Source organism: Propithecus coquereli, unplaced genomic scaffold, assembly GCF_000956105.1.
Source record: "Propithecus coquereli isolate 6110/MARCELLA unplaced genomic scaffold, Pcoq_1.0 Scaffold77, whole genome shotgun sequence".
NCBI lineage: Eukaryota > Metazoa > Chordata > Mammalia > Primates > Indriidae > Propithecus > Propithecus coquereli.
In genome coordinates, this window is record NW_012153840.1 from 633,166 (window position 1) to 648,068 (window position 14,903).

Sequence of the window (14,903 nt, forward strand, 5' to 3'; positions counted from 1 at the left end):
CGGGCGGCACGGCATGCCCGCGTTCGGCCCCGGCCCCCCGCGCCCACCGGTGCGCCCGTGCGCCGCGGGGAGGGGGCGGCCGGCGCTCTGCGGGGAGTGCTGGTTTGCGCCGGGGCTTTGAGGTTCCCGCCGCCTCGGCTCCGGCTCCCCGGGGGGGCGGGGCCTGCCGGCCGCCGCGCATGCCTCATGCAGCCCTGCGCCGCCGAGAAGGCGGGGGCTGCCGGCGCCGGAGCGGGTTGCGAGGGCGCATGCTCGGGAGAGCCCTCCCCCGAGGTCGGGGAAGCCCCCCGGCTTAGCGGTGCTTGGGCTTTGTTTGCAGCTTGTGGTCTGAGGCTGCAGGATGCTTGGTGTGGGCTCTCTTGTGGCCCCCCAGTGAAGCAGCATCTCCCGGGGGCTGCATGGGCTTCACTTTGCTCAAATCTTAATTAAGGTCTTGGCTGGCTCATCCTGCGAGCCTGCAAAACCTTGCGGGGCCAGAGATAGGAACCTGCGGTCCACATCATCCCACCAGAACTTTGTGCAAGTTTGGTGCGGTGTGGGACGGACGTGCTTTTGAGAAGAGCATCAAAGCTTTCACCAGATTCTCAGATAACCCCAAGAAAGAGTAAGAGCTTCCTGTTGGGGCTTGGCGTCTCACACTGAGAGGATCGTTTCTCTTCTTGTGTCCATGTTCCTTGGGGTGTTTAAGGGTTAACAACAGTACCAGAGTGCTTTCCCCTAGAGGAGCTCAGGCAGTGTTTAAATGGTTAGAAATAATACCTTTTCTGCATCCACTTTATAGATAAGGAAACTGGGGCACAGTGTGAGGGCCTTGTCCAAAATCATGGATGGAACTAGATTTCCAAATGATGTCACCCATAATGCGGTGGCCAGTTGTACATGCGAAAATGCTTTACGTAACTGCCTTCCCAGGAAAGGGTTAACACATTAGGTGCAGAAGACACTGACATGTCTTGCTGCCAAAAGGTCTCACCTGGGGTCCTGGATCAGGACAGTGGCAGAGTAGCCAGGAACTGGAACACAGGAACTGATTTCCTTTGACAGTTCACATCCACTGTGCCAGAGTCCAGACATTTGCCCTGCAGTCACACTGTTAGGACAAAACTAAAAAGAGGCTTCTGCCTCTCCTGTATTCTATTTTGAGTGAGTTTTCAAAAAGCAAGACTGTGTTTGAATATCTGCTTCTGTCAGCTGCCCAGCTCCAGTTGCCGATGCATTTTGTTGTCAAGAAGTAAGAGTCTTACCCCCCTGCTGAGTCTCACCGAGAAGGTAGGCACTGGCTCTCCACCCAGCCCACCTCTGCGTCTGCCTCCGCCTCCACCAGCGTGCATGAAGCCGGTCTGTCTCGTGGAAATGGCACATTTGTTAATCTTACTGGGAGGTTCTGTTGCTTTCTGAGTAGACAACAGCAGCTCTTTGCAGTTTATATTTGTTTTATATTTACACATAATGTAGCTTTTAAATTCCTGTTAATGCACATACATGTATATAAAAGGAAATAGGTATGTGCATAAGCAGGAATTTAAAAGCTACATATTCCTTCCTCCGTCCCCGTAGAAAGACCAAGAGGGCCTGTTAGACAGATTGCTTTGGGCTAGTCAATGCACTGTCCTAGGATAAGAGCATCCAGGAGACTCGGAGTTCAACAGAAGATGCTGTTTTATGCCCCTCAGAAAGTGCACACCCAAGTTTAAGTTTTCATTAGCAACTATTGAGTTTGGCCCAGAGGTAGGGCTGGGCCCATGTAGCCCTGTTGCCTTTCCATAGGCCTAGCCTGGCACTCTGCCCCTTGTCCTAAATTGGCTTCCTGCCCAGTATCCCTGGCTCCAAGTTCCTGGTCTCCCTCTTCTGAGCAGGCCTGGGGACCCCGTCTGCTGCCACAGGCCACCAGCAGTCTGCAGCTTGTTTCAGAAAGAGCCTTTTTACTGAGCGTTTTGCAAGCCTTGCCACTGTTCAGGGCTGCTTGAAGGAGGTTTGTGTGAGAGTAGCTGCCTTGGAGTCCTCTAAAAACCGTCAGTATTGCCTTCAGTCACCTCAAAGCTGTGCATGCTGGGATGGTGGAAGGTGACCCAGTGCTTACGTTGTTGAGGGGCAAAGTTGCCTTGAGTAAAAGATGAGTGTTCTTACGTTCAGTCTCGGAAAATGCTCGCTCTGAGGACCTGGGGTTTGGGTATAGTTATGTCAGATGAGCATCTTGTCATTGTCTAGGGTAGATTCAGCCCTGATTCCTTATGAACCTCATAACCTTGTAAAGCAGGTAAAGCCAGCAGCCTTGGCCAAATCCTAGAAAACAGGTGAGTGTCACGCAGGCTGCCCAGGTCTTTGTAGTTTTCCCAGTCTTGGGTTGCTAAGGTTTTGTGGACCCTGAGACAGATCTGTCCAATCTGAAAAGAACAAATAAATACAACTGAACACCGGGCGTGGAGCTGTTTCAGTTGATAGCCCATTAGGGAATTCGTTGCTGCCGGCATTTCTCTCAACAGTCTTCCTGCCTTCAAGAGCAGTGGTCTTCTAAATGGGGATATGTTAAAAGGTTGACTCTCGGCCTCATAAGCATGCTCCTTGTACTTGGGCCGTAATTCAAAAATTGCTTTGGAGCAGAAATCCCATTTTGTTGATTGAAGAAGCTCAGTGCCTTTTGCTGCCGTGGCCGTCCATCTTGGCCCCGCTTACGTGTCTAGGTTGCTGGGAGGCAGCAAGGCGAAGTGAAATTCCCTCATCAACACAGCAGTGTTGCAGACCCTGAGTTCTTCCAGAAAACAATCTCTTGGCCCGTCAGTGAAGGCTGCTGCAGCCTCAAGGCTACATGGCCTCCTGACACCTGCGCTCACTGGAGCCCTCTGGATGGAGCCAGCAGCCATCGGGGCCTCTCTCCCTTGGGATGGGCTGTTTAGGTCTGTGGGACATTCGGGGTTCTGTTCTTTATTTAATTTTTTATTCCATATAAGGTAGAAGGAAGAGTTAAGTTACAGAGAGAGAGAAGTAAGTGGCTTCTAGCAAACAATTGTTAGGAAATGCAGTCACCTCCATCTAATGTGGGGGGAAATGTGGTCCATGACAAAAAACCTGAGTAACAGTTAATGCCCTTCCTAGGAATCAGACCACTGTCGCTGGAGTGGACTCGGTACACCAAGGCTTTCCCCACACACCCTTATCAGAAAGGTTGGGGTTTTGCATAAGCGCTTAGCTGGCTTGATGGGCCAGTAGCCATGAGCCCTTGACCAGATGTGCAGGTCACCTGGGAAACCCCGCTACCGCCCCGGTTCTGGCGGTCTCAAAACGGCCCATGCCCTCTGGCCTGAAGGAGCAGTGGGTCCTGGGGTGGCTGCAGCTCTGGCGAAGTTTTGCCTTAGTGAGTGCCTCGCGGTGTTGGTGGTTTGTCTTCAGCAGCGAATGCTGAGCACAGGTGCCCTTGAACCTCTGCCTGCCTGGGGAGGCTGCCTGGCCTGGAGTTGCTGGCATCCTGGTGCCCTGTTCCCAGCAGCGCCCCCTCCCCCAGGGCCTTAGCGCCCTTCCCGTTTCTTCTGTCCCCTCCGCACGACTTGAGGAATAGTAGAGCGCAAGTCAGTGACTTGGGCAGAGAACCCAGGGACCTCTCTTTCCACGGGGACTTTGGCAGAACCCACTGGCTGTAGACCTGTAGAATATTCCAGCCAAGCCTGCCAGTTAAACAAAGAAGGGGAGATAACCAGGGGAAACTCGGCTCCGAGTCAAGTAATCCGAGTCTGGGTGCCGCAGGGTTGGACTACCCCTGACTGAGGGCGTTCTCTAAATAATTTAAATGTGGCCGAGTTGTGCTCCGTTCCCGTGCTGTTTCGTTTCCCCTTTTCGTGCCGCCTGCAGGATGTGTTCTATAGATTGACCGTCTTCTTCCTGCCACATATATGTGGCCCAAAAGGCAAGGGGAACAGGACCCACACTGGCGGGGGGACGCCTGTAACATCAGGTTTGGGTCAGGTAAAGTTCCCTAAGAAATGGAATTTGTTGATGGTGAAGATATGTAATGTTAAACACGGGTGAACCGTGTCGTCAGAACATGCAGCAGGGCAGTCGCCACGTAGAGGTTAGGGTGATCGGACCTGGAGCTGGCCTTTTTTCTTCAAGCCTTCCGAGAACAACTCCGTACGTAAACAGAAGGAAACTTTCCTCTTCGCGTCCTGCGGTGGCGATGAGAGGAAAGCAGACAGAGAGGTCGACACTTGCCTTGCCAGTAAGCGCTGAGTGGGTCGTTCAGAATTGAGTCTTTGACTAACAATCCACTTTAAAAGTGTGTTTTGACATTTAAGGAAGCGAAATGCTGAGAATATTACGAGTGCCACCCAGAATTGGACAATGGCATCTTTAAATGGCACAGATTGTCATTGATAGTCTTGAGAGTTGGTGGCCGTAACGACTTTCTATGTTGAGAGAATGAGAATCGAAGTGCACTGGCTGGTGTGACAGCCTGTCCCTCAAGAGGCCAGGCCCTGGGGAGGTCCCCGTTTCCCTTGCTTGGTCCCCTGGCTCGTGGACAGCTGGGCGAGTGAGCCATCGAAGGCCGCTTGCGTCAGATCCTCCCACACCCTTGTCTTCCTCCAGTGGAGAAATTGAACACCATCCTCTGCTGTTTTCCTTCCTGATTCCCCACGGACAGGCTCTTGGCACAGTGGGCAGCAAACGGAGGGACGGCAGGGAGGGCGCCTGTGGGTCTTGGCCATGTGGAAGTGACTTGGGGCTCTCGGGGCTTGAGGTCCACAGGTGGAGCACTGTGCTCGCTGTGGGAGAGTGTAGACTTGGCCCTCAGGATGAGCTGGTTTTAGTACCTGCCGAGCGACATGGCTGGCTTTGTGCATAAATCTCTGTACGTCACTTTGCAGAGTGGAGGGGAGGAATGCGATTCGGCTTAATTTTTAGTGTTTTGCAAAAGCTATTTTAAAGAAAAGTCAAAGAATAAAGATGAGCCTAGGCGTACAAGTGAGCTGCTGTGGACAGGTTTGAGGTCACCCACATTTTGCAAGGTGCTGATGAGGGGGTGATTGCAGGCTCTGTCCAGGTGCATAGCTCCCCCAGGTGACACAAGCATTAACTATGAATTGTTTTCCTTTTTTTATTGCTGTTGTTGGACAGTCTCGGAAAACTAGAAGCAACCTTAAAAGCTAATACTTTTCTCTTTCTCTGTTTCTGCAGAAACTTGAAGGGTCAAAGTGCAAAGGGCAGCTTTTGATTTTTGGGGCAACCAACTGGGACTTGATTGGTCGAAAAGAAGTGCCTAAACAGCAAGGTACGAGAACAGTTTCTAAAAATCCATTGAGTGCTTCCTACGTGCTAGGTGTCCAGTGCAGTTCTGGTGACCACCTGCCAGGTAGGTATTCCTTTCATTCACAAAGAGGCCAGGTGACTTGGCGGAGGTCACACAGCCACTATAGTGATGGAACTGGATTTGAACCCTGGTCTCAAGTCTCTCACTTCACAGTCCTGCTTTTAAAAAAAAAATTCCTTTAAGATTAAACAGGAAAATACAAATAGTATCTTCATACGAGCATTGACACCTTTTCCATCTTTCTCATGCCACTTTCATGAAAACGAAGAGGCTGGTCCTGTGAGATGGTGTCAGAATGTCCTAGGCATTTGTCAAATGTCAGACATTTCAGAAGAGTCCATATTTCTTTGCAGGCTGCCAAATTGTCACAGGAAGTGGTTTGACAGAATAGTCTGGAGAGAGGGGAGCAGAGAGGTCCTGAGACGTAACTGTTTGTCCCCAGCCGTCTTTAGAAAATTGGTGTCTATACTCAGGGGAAACGGGCCCATCCAAGAGAAGGCAGGCTGGCACATAGCCACATTTTATGGCTTCTTGATTTTATTTGGAAAGATTCCTAAAGTACTTCCAACATTGCTTTGCCCCATGAACAAATATTTGCACACTGGCACGCCCTAGCGCCTTAAAACAGGGGCGTTGGAGATCATCTTGTTCCGTGAAAACCGCAGGCGTCTCAGCAGTGCATGGTCCAGCTGGGTGAGCAGTGGGTCTCAGCCGCAGGTGGCAGCGCCGCCTCTTGTGGAAAATGCTCAGCCTTCAGGACCAGCCCGTAGGGGCCACGTCCACACCGTGGCTGGTGTCCCAGGAAGTACCTCCTGGTCTGCGATGACATGAGCCCCACGTGCTGACGGTGGCTCTGTGCCCGTGTTGCGTCATCTCTCAAAAGCTGCTTCTGAGATGAGCGGCCCGCTCGCAGTCAAAGACACACAAACCCAAGGAGGGGAAGTAAATTCCAGAAGGAAGCAAGTGGCAGGGCCTGGGTCGGAGCCAGGTTTGCTCCATTGCCTCCTGCAGATGCGGCATGCAGCGGAGCTGCTCAGGGCAGCGGAGGAGCGAGCGCCCCCCATCAGCACAGCCTCCCCCCAACTTCTGGGAGTTTACAGAGGCAGGACAGCCGCCTGGGGTCAGAAGCAGACTCTGCTGCGCTCCGTTTTGCCCTAATGGGCCTCATTTGAAGAATGCCTTTCTGTCTGCCCCCATTTCCACCTCTGCTTCCCTGGTTTTTCTCCATCCGAATGAAGGCTTGTGTCATTTTCAAGTATTTTTAAATACCTTTAGGCCTTCTGTAGCCTTGGCCAGTAGACACAGAGGGAAGATTTGTTTCCCCACTGGTGCCAAAAGCAAAGGGAAGAATTTCCCTGCCCCCGTCTCCTCCATCCTTGCAGGGCCTTCCCCCAGGGCCCGGTGGACCCCGCGTGTACATTGCAGCGGATCTGGTAGGGTGGGCAGCACGATGTCTTGTTCCCTCGTGAGACAGCCCAGTGAGCCACGCTCTAGCTCTGTGATTGGAACCAGGCCCCAGGGATCTGGAGGCTGCGGGAATTAGCATCCATCAGCCTGGCTGTGGAGCCCAAGACTGCTACAGGGGTTCAGTTTGACTCGGACCCCCTAAACGGTTCCATGGGAGGCCAGGAGGAACCCAGCCTTGCCTCTCTTGTGAGCTCATGGTGTCCTGGGCTTTGCTATTCCTAGAGCCGCTGCAGGGAAAGATGCTTTGGCAAATCTGTGAGCATCTAACCACCTGGGCCAGGTCATGCCACGTGCCAGGCTGGGCCAGGTAGGGCACCATGTACTGCCCCGACCGTAACCCCTGACGCCGTGAGCTGTTGTAACACGTAGTTATTGGTCCTTGTCAGTCATGCCACTATTTCGCTTTCATGACAGACACCTTAAAGGGTTTTGCTTTTTTTTCTCCTGCTCTGGTTTTTTTTTTTTTTTGGCAGGGTCACTGTTGCCCAGGCTGGAGGGAGTGATCCTTCTGCCTCAGCCTCCCAGGTGGCTGGGACCACCACCCCCAGCTGATCTTTCTTTAATAGTTACCCAAACCTCACGTCATTTAGGTGCCTCCTTAGGTTTCTTGTGAGAAGTTTTAATGAGGCCGTTGTTTTTTGTTTGCTCTTTCCCTGGAAATTGATTTTCTTTGCACCTTTAAGTAGAGCGGTGTCCTGGGGCGCGGTGCCTGCACGCCTGTAACTGAATGAGGGGGGCCTGTGGCGCCCCCTGCTGGGGGCTGAAGGTGGGCATGGACAAGCACTTCCAAGATACTTTTGCAGGGAGCTGGGACTGACGGAAAAATCATAGTGTTTTAATCGTTTCCCACAGCCCGAGCAATCCGACATGCTTGGTTGGGCGGTGGCTAGCGTTTCAAGAGTCACCACAGGCCGGGCGCGGTGGCTCATGCCTGTAATCCTAGCTCTCTGGGAGGCCGAGGCGGGCAGATTGTTTGAGCTCAGGAGTTCGAAACCAGCCTGAGCAAGAGCGAGACCCCGTCTCTACTAAAAATAGAAAGAAATTAATTGGACAACTAAAAATACACAGAAAAAATTAGCCGGGCATGGTGGCGCGTGCCTGTAGTCCCAGCTACTGGGGAGGCTGAGGCAGGAGGATCGCTTGAGCCCAGGGGTTTGAGGTTGCTGTGAGCTAGGCTGAAGCCACGGCATTCTAGCCCGGGCAACACAGTGAGACTCTGTCTTAAAAAAAAAAAAAAAAAAAAAGTCACCACAGTCCTGGAAACACTCACGGGAGCCCCAGAGTGAAAAAATTAAGCTAAAAATCAGCCATGTTTCTGTCCACTAATAGGGTGCAGTGGGGCTTGTGACATTATTGAGCCCTTACTGTGTGCCAGGCATTTCTGAGGCCCTAGGCCAAAGAGGGAGACCACAGCTGTGGCCCTCAGGTGGCTTATCACGGAAGGGGTCGTCACGGGAGCACGCAGGGGGAGTGCCGCGGTAGGCCGTGCAGGGCTGGGGTGGGGCGATTTCTGAGCCGCCTTCCAGAGGAGGGGCGTGTGACCTGCACGCTGAGGAACAAGTAGGAGGTGGGAGGGACATTCTGGGGGAAGTGACTATGTGGGCAGCCACACTGGGAGGCCTGGGAAAGGAAACTCAAGGGGCAGGAGGCAGAGCCGGCTCAGCAGGGCCCTCCTGGAAGGGCCAGATAGACCTGCTAGGAGGTGAGGTGGTTCCCAGGAGGATGGGGACACTCAGGGTCACAGCTTGGAAAGAGCCTTCTGGCTACAAGGGGGAGGCCTGAGGAAAGCGTGGGCAGGGAGGAGGGGCAGGGTGGCAGGGGGCGAGGAGGTGATGCAGGTTAGGGGACAGGTTAGGGCTATAGGGCAAGGGAGCTTCCTGGGGTCTGGCACTCAGCCCGCCCCGCACTTGCAGGTGGGCATGCTCAGCAGTGCATACGGGTCCGCGCCATGTGTGAGGTCAGGGCCAGAGATGCAGGTGGTGGCTGGCCGTGCCCGGCCCAGCCAGCTCCTGGGGCGGTTTGTCCCTTGGAGGCATCGCAGATATTCAAGAAGCAAACTCGATCCTCATGTGGCTCCAGACTGCCAGGTTTCTGCCATTGGGAAGTGGCCCCTTGGTGGCTAGTGACGCTTTGAGGGGGGTATTCTTCCCCTACCACCCCTGGGTGTTGATCCAAGTTCTTCTCTTTGCAGCTGCTTACCGCAATCTCGGGCAGAATCTGTGGGGGCCCCACAGGTATGGGTGCCTGGCGGGGGTCCGGGTGCGGACGGTGGTCTCTGGCTCGTGTGCTGCGCACAGCCTCCTCATCACCACGGAAGGGAAGCTGTGGAGCTGGGGTGAGTACCTCTCTCGAGCTGTCCCCGTGCAGGGCTGCTGCTTGCCTAGAGGAGAGAGCAGGACCATCTCTGAGGCCGGGCTCTGTTGTTAGCAGCCCCCATTTTCTCGTCCTAATTTTGAACTAGTCTGGTCTGTACCCTACAAGTGAGCCCCCTTTATCCCCCCTTTTGATGTTTTTCTGTGCATCCATAGCCCCCTCATTCTATGATTCCTTGTCTTGAAGCAGCCTCTTCCCGAATATTCTGACTGAAGCTTGATCTTTCTGATACCGAGGGGCCTAAACCCCAAAGCCTGTTTTATTTTAAGTGAGCTGTCCTCCAGTGGACAGTCCCTTCTTGCGTTGCAGCACGGTGTGACAAAAGATCTCTGTTCTTGCCACTCTGAATGCACTGGCTTTCATACCTTGCACATCCTGTCGGAGGCAGGGAAGGCACTGCGTCTGCAGCCCCGGCCATCGTTCCTGGGCTTCACGTGGGGTCGTTTGTATCTCACCGCCCAGTTCGTTTCTTACGTTTCCCCAGATACTCTGGTTTCCTTTTTCGGAGTAGATTTGCTTTCCCTTCTGCTGCTTTCCTCACCTGGGCACTTGGGATGGGTTCCCTGTCCTTGCTTGGTAGTATCTCCTCTTTGGTGTCAGTGTGCTCTGCAGATGGCTTTCCTATTTCCTCTTCCAGATCATTAATAAGGTATTGACTAAGGCTCATTTTATTCCCAAGTCCTTCTGGTAGCTCCTGGACTCTTCTTCCAGCTGGGTATGTTGGCATTTGTCCCCACCCTTTGTTTCTGGTCCTTTGGCTAGCTTTTAGTCCATATGACTGCATTTTTATTTCGGTCTGTTTGAACCATTTTTTGTGATTTCATGAGCTGCTGTACCAAAGTCCAAATATATTAACATCTGTTGTCTTCCCTGCACTCTGCTAATTTTGTAATTCTGTTGAAAAAAAAAACTAACAAGTGTGTCTGGCCCAAATTTATACTTTATAGTCTCTTGATGACATGCTGACATTGCCACGATTTTTCTTTTCTCCCAGTTGGCACCAAGGTGTATCCCTGCTCCCAAAGCACCCCTCCTGCTCTTGTTTCAACACTGCACACAGCTTTCATGTCAGTGTTCCAAACTTCAGCTATCTCATTTCTCCTCTCTTTGCTGAGCTTCTCTTAACGGGTGTTTCTAAAAGCATCCTCTGTGCTGACCTGTGGTCAGGGAGCAATGTGCATCTTCCTGTCTAGGTGTGTGGTCCCTGAGCAGACTAATGCTACAGGGGGGTGTCGCAGAGGGGCGTTGTCCAGCATCCATAGCATTAGTGCCACGGGAGAGTGGGTGATGTGTTGCTCGTATGGCGTCTGCCCTCACCGGCCTCTCGGCCTTCCCCACATGTGCCTCAGCATGCCGAGCCCAGGCGGAAACTGCCCAGCGCTTGTTCTGCATTTCACATGCCTTTCACCGTGAACTTGGGCAGCTCCCGTTGGAAGCTGGCATCTGCCTCTCCTGCCAGAGTGCCAGTGCTGGCCCTTAAGCCAGATTTTCTTTAAGGGCATGTCGAGAATGGTTTCCTCCTGGTAGTGCAACGCCTCATGTCGTTGAAGGCCATTCGCTGACTCTGCAGGCCTCCTGCGGGACCGTTGGTGCCCATCTCCTTGGCTCATCATTGGGAGTGGCCCATTGAGTTTTTTCGTTTGGAACTTGTGTAGCCTATGTTGGAAACTGGGTAAGGTTTAGGGGCTTCTAGCCCTCCTTTTGGCCCAGCCAACTTGCCACGTGTGTTTTGGAGCTATGTTCCAGAGGGCCTGTGTGTTGCAGAGGACTTGGTGGCAGGGAGTCGGCCCCCTTGGGCCTGCCTTCCACAGGGATTCACAGATCCGTAGATGCGGAGCTTTGGCCACATCTAAAGCAGCTCCAGAGCTGGGAGCTGGCCCCCGGCAGGGTGGTGTGTGTTGGGGCAGGCCTGTACTTTGACGCCAGGGGGCATGTAGCAGGGGTCCTGTGAGGGGCAATCCTAGCGGGTGGGGTCGGCACTGTTCTGTGAGCACCATTTACAGGGCAGAAACTGTCTACAGTAGATGCCCAGGACACTGAGGTACTTAAAATTTGTCAGCCAGGTGTCGGAATGGGCACTGTCTTAAAATACATCTCAGAGGGGGTGGTTGTCTTACAGGCACTGTGGAAAGTGGGAACTGTGTGTTTCCAGGAGCATGCCTGCCTGTGTGCGGCGTCCAGGTCAAACTGAGCCTTTCTTCCACTTCCCTTGGTAGCAGAGATGTGGGAGGTGCTTGAGGTGTGCGCAGGTGTGTCCCACTGCTGCCCCAGGGAAGGGGGTCGGAGAAGGTGCAGCAGGCGCTTGCTTTGGCTACACCAGATCTTACGCAGGCCACCCAAGCCCACTCCAGCAGGCAGAGAAGCCAGAATGTTCTTTTCCCTGGATCTTGGCTGTTGAGTCTGGAGGGCACCTTCCAGGAGACACAGATTGGCCTCGTTGGAGAGAGTTCACTTGCCCTGTGGCTGCTGCAGCCACCGCGTCTCCTTCCCCCTTTATCTCGCTGTGATCTGCAGGGCGAAATGAGAAGGGGCAGCTGGGACACGGCGACACCAAGAGAGTGGAAGCCCCCAGACTCATCGAGGGTCTCAGCCACGAAGTGATCGTGTCGGCAGCATGTGGGCGGAACCACACCCTGGCCTTGACGGGTAAGGAAGTGGCTGGTTCCTTCTAAGTTAGGCAAGAGGCCAAATGGTCCACCTTGGGGGTGGGGTGGGGTCACCCTCGGGCAAGACTGGAAAGATGCCCTGGGACCCCGGATGGTGGGTGGCTTCTTGTGGGCATCAGGAGCCTCCCCCATGGTCACGGGAAGCCTGTCAGGGAGTCTGAGACGTCTCGTCGTGTTTTTCTGCACACCCTGTTTCTGGTGTGAATTGGTTTTGCCCCAAAGTATCCGTTTCACCGTATTTTGGACTCTCACTTACATTCTGCCTGGCAAATGGGCTGTTTTTATCATTCTGATGCCTTTGATTCCAAATCTAGCTCAAAACATGCAGCAGTATTTTTCCTTCCTTCCAGACACGGGCTCCGTGTTTGCATTTGGGGAGAACAAGATGGGGCAGCTGGGCCTCGGCAACCAGACAGATGCCGTCCCCAGCCCCGCGCAGGTGAGTGCCTCGGGCTCCGTGGCTCTTTGCTTCTCTTGACTTTTGTGTTTGGTTTTTTGAGGGGCTGTGTACTTCTCCCCATTGACCCCTTGTGAAAAGAGGGTCCAGATGCCTTAAGTGGAAGTCACGTTATGGTCTTTAAAACAGGTTTAGTTGGTGGTCAGGCTGAAAACTGTTTTTCTTTCTAAATGGGAGAAATTTGTTAGAGAGGCCTTGATGTAAGCCTGTTCTATTCCAAAGAAAGTGAGAAATGTTATATGGATGTAATTGTATTTATCTGCAAATATTTTGTTTGCATGAACTCACCTGCCAGGTGCTTAGAACGCAAATAAGAGGTAGGTGTCTCTTATTCCTAAGAAGTTTAGTATTAAGTTGGAGCGGTGAGGTTTGTACCTTAAAAATGAACTACTAATATAAGACAGAAGAATGCTAAGTGCCTGGTTAGTGGTTTAGATGATGAAGGGGGGAGGAACTTGGATTTCTTGATCTTAAAAAGAGACAGTGGCTTTGAACTCTGCTCTGTAGTGGGAAGGGGCGGGTGTCATGAGGGTGTTGCTTTACATACATTCTGAGCTTTGATTGTAGAAGTGCCCTCAGCTTTTGCCTTCAGAATTGTTGAGTTTACTAAATACCTTTGTAACCTATAATTGTTTCACACCATCATGCAGGGAGGTAGAGACTTTTTATCAGTCCTTTAAAAAATGACTGAAAATCTACTGTCTTTTCTTTTCAGATAATGTACAACGGCCAGCCAATTACCAAAATGGCCTGTGGGGCTGAATTCAGTATGATAATGGACTGCAAAGGGAACCTCTATTCCTTTGGGTGCCCTGAATATGGTCAGCTGGGTATGGAAATATATTTTTTAAAAGCTCTGTAATCTATCTGGATATCAGAACCAGAAATCAGTGTGGGGTTGCACACATGTGTTCGAAACGTGGGTAATTGATCTCAGATAATAGCCTTTATCCATTAAGTGGATCTCGCGTTTAATGGAACAGTGTGTCGTAATTCACAGGGTTATAGAGTGTTCCGCCGACTGCCTCAATGAAAAAGTCAGGACTGGAGTCTGACAAAAGATTCTTTTCTCTGATTGGGGAATTCGTTTATATAAAAGGATTTCAAAGTTAAAAAAAAAAACACCTTCATTGAGTGTCACATTAAAAGGTTTGCCTTTATTGAAAATACGAAAACTGCACGAGATGAAGGTGGTTCCGAAAACCCGGCCTGGGCGTTGTCTCAGCTCACACGTGAGGAGCCGCGTTCTGTGTGCAGGGACCGGCCTCCCGGTGAGCGTCCCCAAACGGAATGCCCCGTCCCCGGAAACATTGCCCTGTGCCTGTGTGTCACTGAGTAGAAAAGAAAGACTCGGAAAGCGCTTCTCAGTGAGCGGGAAGGTTTTCCATCCTCCCCTCCCGCCTGGGCCTGGCCTGGGCCTGGGGAGCCGGGAGCCGGGAGCCGGGAGCCGGGAGCCGGGAGCCCGGAGCCCGGAGCCCGGAGCCCGCCCTGCCCCTGCGGTGGGCGCGGCGCGGGCGCCCCCTGCCGGCCGACCCGCGCGCCGCGGCCGGGATCTGGGTTGCCGGGTCTCGCGTCACCAGAAGCAGGCAGATGGAAAGCGTATAAATAGAACGCGGAGACGCGATGGCCTTGGACCTCAGGGAACGGTGACTTTGTGAAACTAAATATACCCCGAGTCAGAAGTGAATAAGGAAGAGCAGCCCTGGGCGCGCATTCCTGTTGGTTGCCGGGGAGTTGCCGGCCTGTTGGAGAGCCGTTTCCATGGCCACGGCCGCTCCCGGCGAGATACCGGAAGTGCAGGGCTGTGCTTCCGGCCACGTGCGAGGCCCTGCAGCCTCTAGGGCCTCCCCGACTGCGAGCTTGGCGGTCCTAGCAAGCCGGGAAAATGCAGGGGTGGTGGTAGTGGTAGTGGCTAGCGTTCGTGAGCAGTCGCTGTGGCCGCCACTCGCCATTTACGCACTTTGTACACTTACTTGCCCTGTTTGTACTCACTTAAAGGTAGTTTGAGAAGTTGGCTTGATTTGGGGCTGTAGAATTGGTCACTCTTGACGTGCCAGCTTTTTTCAAAACATGTTTTCGATCTCGTTGTCTAGAGCCAGGCAGATCCCTTTTAGAATTAGAGCATAAACGTGACCTTGGAAATGTGTCCCCAGCACACACACACACTCACTTGCGCTCTCTTTTTTGCAAGGCGTGTCCTGGGTCAGGTAAGGCAAAGATAAGAATGCCATCTAACTCTAGTTTAACGAGCTGTCACCTTTCAAGAGCAGTAGGAAAGCCCCCTTGTTCCAAGTTTTCTGGAGCAGCTGCTGGCCTGTAATTTGGGAGAAACCAGGTATTGCGTGCAGCTCCTTTAAAGGAGGTAGAAGGGGAAAACAGCCCCAAGATGTGCTCCCTCTGCCTCTGGGACTGTCTGGGTTAGTATCCATCACTGTGATCCCACATAAAAGGAACTCCAGAAGTCATTTGACTGTTTTATTGAAACCTTCTCCAGAAGAGTGCAGGTGTCTGAAAAATACCATTTTTGTGTGAGAAGTGGCTCTCTTGTCCTATGCACTCTATTTACTATGATGTCCTTAAATTCATCTCAGCTTTGAAGTTTGGGGAGTCTCTTAGTGGCAACCTCAGACTTTGAAATTGA

At 52.6% G+C, this 14,903-nt stretch overlaps 1 protein-coding gene across 1 annotated transcript in view; it reads left to right on the forward strand.

The window, feature by feature from the left end:
- RCC2 (regulator of chromosome condensation 2) overlaps positions 1-14,903 on the forward strand; it is a 25,581-nt gene that overhangs the window by 701 nt on the left and 9,977 nt on the right. Inside the window, exons 2-6 of the mRNA XM_012662659.1 lie at positions 5,167-5,260; positions 8,958-9,101; positions 11,654-11,785; positions 12,156-12,244; positions 12,978-13,092. Coding sequence (XP_012518113.1) covers positions 5,167-5,260; positions 8,958-9,101; positions 11,654-11,785; positions 12,156-12,244; positions 12,978-13,092 — 574 coding nt within the window. The remainder of the gene's footprint in view (positions 1-5,166; positions 5,261-8,957; positions 9,102-11,653; positions 11,786-12,155; positions 12,245-12,977; positions 13,093-14,903) is intronic.